Below are 5,555 nucleotides of genomic sequence, written 5' to 3'. Positions count from 1 at the left end.
AAAAAAAAAAAAAAAAGTTGGCGGATCTTTTATTATTTTTGAGTAGTAGTCAGCAAACTACAGTCTGTGGGTCAAATTCAGTTGCACCCATTCTTTTATGTATTCTCTATGGATACTTTTAAAGGACAGTGGCAGCATTGAGGTGGGATGAAGAAAGGATATTTCTTTCTTTCAGTCAGCTCCTTGGGATATATTCTCTGTTTGTAGCTCCTGTCAGACAGACTCCACTGTGACTCTCACTCCTGAAGAAATGTATTTTACAATTATGTCTTCATAGATCTTTTACAATTACATCTTCCTGTGTCCTGAAGTCACAGATTGTTGGTGCCACTGCCTGCTCTGTGTTATTCTTGTGACATTTCAACAATCCCTGTTTTGATTTATTCAACTTTTTCATTGACTATTTAACTTATTCCTTGGTTTTCTCCTTTTTGGATTAGAATGGTTTCTATTTTTAAGTGAGTCATAAGATCAATATGATATAGTTGTAGTAGAGATAAGAAGTGAGTTAATAGAAGGAGTTGTAATTCATTAAAATGAATAATAGTTTAAAATCATCTTTGTAATGATGAAAACAAAAGAAGAATCAAGTTATTCTCATCCAACTGTGTTTGTATAATTACTCTTTTCTGTAAGTAGAAGATTAACTCACAAGTCTCACAGAGAACTCTTCTAACTTTCCAAATGTCTGATTAGTTTACTAATTCATATTTCTTCTCTCATTTTTCTCCTTTCACTACAACATAAATACTTGACTGATTAGAGAAATCTTTAGTCCTTAGTGAACATCCTGCAGAGGGAATGCCCATCACTTTGTTCCCTGTCCCCATGAGGGAATTTCTCTGAGGACCCATTCCACGTGTATTTGTTGATCCAATCAATGAAAAATATGGTCACCGAAAAGTAAAAATACGACATAAACTACAATTTTTACTACTATTTGTTCATATTAGCAAATTGGAATCATGATCTAGACAACGAGGAATTGCAATCTCTATTCTTCTTGTCAAGCAAAGGTTTGTTATCTTTTCTTTCATATTTTTGTTTCTTCATGAATATATTTGACTTCACATATAGTATACAATTTACTAAGCTGAAAACTAGCATTCATTATTGATGATATGTTTTGTTTACTTATCATTGACTCTTCATAATCTGCTTTATATTGTATTAGTTATATTTCTGCTTTTTTAAAAATTTGTCCTTTTCAAACCAGAATCTGGTTTATGTAAAATATGTAGTTTTATAATTGATAGATTGTTCCAGAGGATCTTTTGATTACTGTGCCTTCTAGAATCAGTCAACATTTATGTTACACTTTATTTTTTCAAGAGTAAAACTTTTAACTTTACCAATTAATTTTAATATACTTCCATAGGTTTAAACTGCATTAAAATAACATAAAATATTGATGAAACCATAACAACAACAACAATAATAAAAGTTATGATTAGATTTCCCATAGCATGGGAATTGTTGACTTTTTAATATCGTTTGTCCCTTTTTTTTTTTTTTTTCTAATCATTAATTGGAATAATATTGTATAGTAAAACAATATGCTGCTCAATTTTACAATCTAAACAAGTCTCTTTAATCTGCTTTTCTCTCAGATTTATCATTCATAAAATTAGATTTAAAAAACTACTTCCTCTCTCCATATATCTACATTTTTAAGAACATTTTATAGTCACAGTAACATAAACTAAATACAATTCAAACTTGTTTAAGTACATATTTGTCACTTTTTAAAAAATTTCTATCTTTGAGTTTTCTTGTGTTCCTTCTGTTAGTCATTTGCATAGATCTTTGCATTTGTATGTTGGTTTGCCTATATCTGAAAGGATAGCAGCCTCTCTAACCAAGGTGTTAGAATCCTCTATTTGGATTCCAATCTTCAAAATCTAAAGGAAAAAATAGAGAGAGAGAGAGAGAGAGAGAAAGGATATTGGAAGTATTTTTGTTCACTCTAGTGCTCTCTAGTGGAAATACCACAGGTGGATGGTTTTAACAAACAGGAGTTTATTTTCTTACAGTTTTAGAGGCTAGAAGTCCAAGTTCAAAGTGCCAAGCTCTAGGGGCTGGGTGAAAGCCCCTCGACCTCGAGCTTTAGCTCTGCCTCTTGATTCCGGCCCACTGCAGCTAGAGGCATCTCTCTTCACCCAGGCAGCTACTGGCTGCTCAGGCTAACAAGCCCAGGGTCAACAAATAAAATGGCACAGTCCCAATATTACCAAACAACATGCCATGCCACTAGTTCAAGACCAGAGAGAGTCCCAAGATCAACAGGAAACATGGTAGCCTGCTAAATGAAGACTCTGCTACATGAAGAGCCTAAGCATGCTGAAAAGTTGCAGAGACCCTTCTCAAAACTTCTCCTTATATATTGGAAACAGACTACTTCCCTAAGGCAGCTACTCAGCTACTGCAGTAGATTCTATTCCACCATGGAGTTGATTACCAGTCTCATCATGGAGAATAACCATATCCAGTTGCCCAGCCCCTCAAACCCAAGCCCAGCCAAGTTGTCATATCACCTTAACTACCACAGGAAGTAAAGAAAGAAAAAGGAAAAAAGAGAAAGGGAAGGAGGAAGGGAGGAAGGATATGAGAAAAGCAGATAAAAATTGTCTGCTTTCCTCATATACAGTGAAGATAAACAAAAATCAATTCTGCACATGAACTGCACCACTAAGAAGACATATTATCGCAGGGACAAAGATAATAGAAAACAAAGAAATTAGGTTAATGTGGAAAGGGGAAACACTTTTATTATTTGGATGAATTTTCATGATGTCTGGCATCTTCCTTCTGTGAAAAGGAAGACAGATACAATGGTACGTTATTTTCTCATGTTGTTTTTAGGTGCTGTTGGGCTGGTTCTAACTCACCGTGACCCGATGTACAATGGAAGGAGATACTGCCCGGTCCTGCCATCCTGTCAATCCCTGCTGTGCTTGAGCCCATCGTTGCAGCCACCGTGTCAATCTATGCATTGAGGGTCTCACCTTTTTTGCTGATCCTCTATTTTGCCAAGCATGATATCCTTCTCTAGGGAATGGTCTCTTCTAACATCATGACCAAAGTATGTGTGACGAAGTCTAGCTGTTTTCACGTTCAAGGGGCATCCCTGCTGCACTCATCCAAGATAGATTTGTTCATTCTTCTGGCAGTCCACGGTATTTCCTGTCTTCTGCACCAACATCACAATTCAAAGGCATCAATTCTCTTCAGTCTTCCTTATGCATTGAATACAAACTGAAAATGAATCAAGAATTCAAAAAAATTTTGGTTCCAGATATTTTCCAAGAATCTCCAATTTTCCTCAGCACACCAAGGGAACTAATTAATACACATCATGTGTAAATAAATTTATCTAAAAGATGAATATATAAAATTGAACTGTTCACTAGGAAAATGTGTTTATATAGCAACCCAGTTTTAGCATCCATTGCTGTTGTGGAAATTATTGAGAGGAAAATGATGGAGCAAAAATGATTTCATGCCAGTTCACCGGTTAATTGGTGTGATGGTTAAGGCATTTGACTGCAGACCAAGAGGTCAGCAGTTCAAAACTACCAGACGCTCCATGGGAGAAAGATGAGGCAATTTGCTTCTGTAAAGATTTATAACCTTGGAAATATTATGGGGCAGTTCTACTCTGTCCTGTAGGGTTGCTCTTAGTCAAAGTCCACTTGATAGAAGTGGATTAGTTCATTAGCTCAGTTATTTTTACTAAAACAAGTACACTCACTCCTCTCTTATCAACGTGGTTAGATTCCGGAGACCAGGGCATTATGTGAAAATGAGTGTTAAGCAAAAATATAGGATGATCACATCAGATCACAAAATGGAGGATGACTATATGATTACAAAACTGACAAATAAATCATTCCATAACTGCCAGTCCAATGAGAATCATGGTCAGCTAGACTGACATCACAGCAAGTGTTATTCTCATCTTGCACTTTGGCATTTGCTGTTGTGAGATGTACATTGTTAATGAGAAAATAGCTAAATAGTAGATTTTTTTATTATTGTCATGAATGCAAAATATCAGATAATGAGAGTAAATAGGTGAGGAGTAGGTGTATTCTGATTACATGTTTCTTTGTATCCCCACAGTTGCATTTAAGGAGCCTTGGTGGTACAATGGTTCAGCACTAGGCTGCAAATATAAAGGCTGGTGTTTCTAGTCCCCTCAGCTTGCTCCACCAGAGAAAGTGTTGGTGATCTGCTCCTATAAATATTCTGCACATAGGGTTTCTATGAGTTGAACATCAAGTTGATGGCATCTAACTACAGCAACAGTTGCATTTACACGTCAGCTATGAAGAGTGAATTGTATCAGAATTACTCAGAGGTGATTGAGTTTATTCTTCTGGGATTTAAAACCGATTTAGAGATACAGATCATTTTATTCCTACTGTTTTTGCTAATCTACATAGCCATTTTGGTGGGAAATATGAGCATGATACTTGTCATTAAAGTGGATTCCAGACTTCACACCCCTATGTATTTCTTTCTCAGAAATTTGTCTTATTTAGACCTGTGCTACTCCACAGTCATTGCTCCCAAAACCCTAGCCAACTTCTTATCTAATGAAAAGAAAATTTCTTACAATGGCTGTGCAGCCCAGTTTTTCTTCTTTGTCCTCTTTGTCACGACAGAGTGCTTCATTCTGGCTGTGATGGCATTTGATCGATTCTCAGCCATTTGTTCTCCTCTCCTTTACCCTGTGCACATGTCCCAGAAGGTCTGTGTTCAGTTGGTTACTGGCTCCTATATCTGTGGAACCATTAATGCTGTAGTTCAAACAATTTTCACCTTCTGTTTGCATTTCTGTAAAGAAAACAGACTGGATCACTTTTTCTGTGATGCCCCAGTCCTGATTGAGATCTCGTGTGATGACACCTTTGTGAATGAGATTGTGATGTGTGTTTTCTCTGCTTTTATCATCATTGCCACGACAACGGCTATCCTGATATCTTATGCTTATATCCTTTCCACTGTCCTGAAGATCCCCTCGACTCAGGGCAGGAGTAAGACCTTCTCCACCTGTGGCTCCCATGTAGCAGTGGTGAGTTTATTCTATGGGACTATATTCTTCATATATGCTCAGCCTGGGGGCCTTTCCTCACCCCAGCAAAACAAGATTGTTGCTGTGTTCTACACACTTATAATACCAATGCTCAACCCTCTAATATATAGTCTGAGAAACAGAGATGTGAAAGATGCTGTGAAAAGGATGTTATGTGGGAAATGGTCCTCATATTGATGTTTTTCAAACCATCAGTAAGTGGACAAAAGAGTTCTAATTATCTTTGTTCTTATTAAATATTATGTCAAACATATGTGTGTATATGGCAAAAACTTGTTTTCTATGGTTTACAAGAGCTCCCAAACCACATATATATGTATGCATGTGTATATGTATGTGTGTATATATATATACACACATACATATATATATTTCAAATATATATATATATATATATATGTATTTCAAAATTGAGATCACACTTTAGCAATCTTTTTGCATTCTGCTCTTTTAACTT

The 5,555-nt window shown here is 36.1% G+C and overlaps 1 protein-coding gene across 1 annotated transcript; it reads left to right on the top strand.

The window, feature by feature from the left end:
- The first annotated feature begins 4,270 nt into the window (after positions 1–4,270).
- Positions 4,271–5,275, top strand: LOC103204400 (olfactory receptor 12-like). Its single transcript, XM_007949598.2, has one exon. The coding sequence runs from the start codon at positions 4,286–4,288 to the stop codon at positions 5,273–5,275; it is 990 nt and encodes a 329-aa protein (XP_007947789.2). The 5' UTR covers positions 4,271–4,285.
- The last annotated feature ends 280 nt before the right edge of the window (positions 5,276–5,555 follow it).

The sequence above is a fragment of the Orycteropus afer genome, unplaced genomic scaffold (assembly GCF_000298275.1).
Source record: "Orycteropus afer afer isolate SDZICR_OR568_19922 unplaced genomic scaffold, OryAfe1.0 scaffold00247, whole genome shotgun sequence".
Taxonomy (NCBI): Eukaryota; Metazoa; Chordata; class Mammalia; order Tubulidentata; family Orycteropodidae; genus Orycteropus; species Orycteropus afer.
Note: the sequence above shows the minus strand (reverse complement) of the source record. Positions and strands in the feature narration are given on the sequence as shown.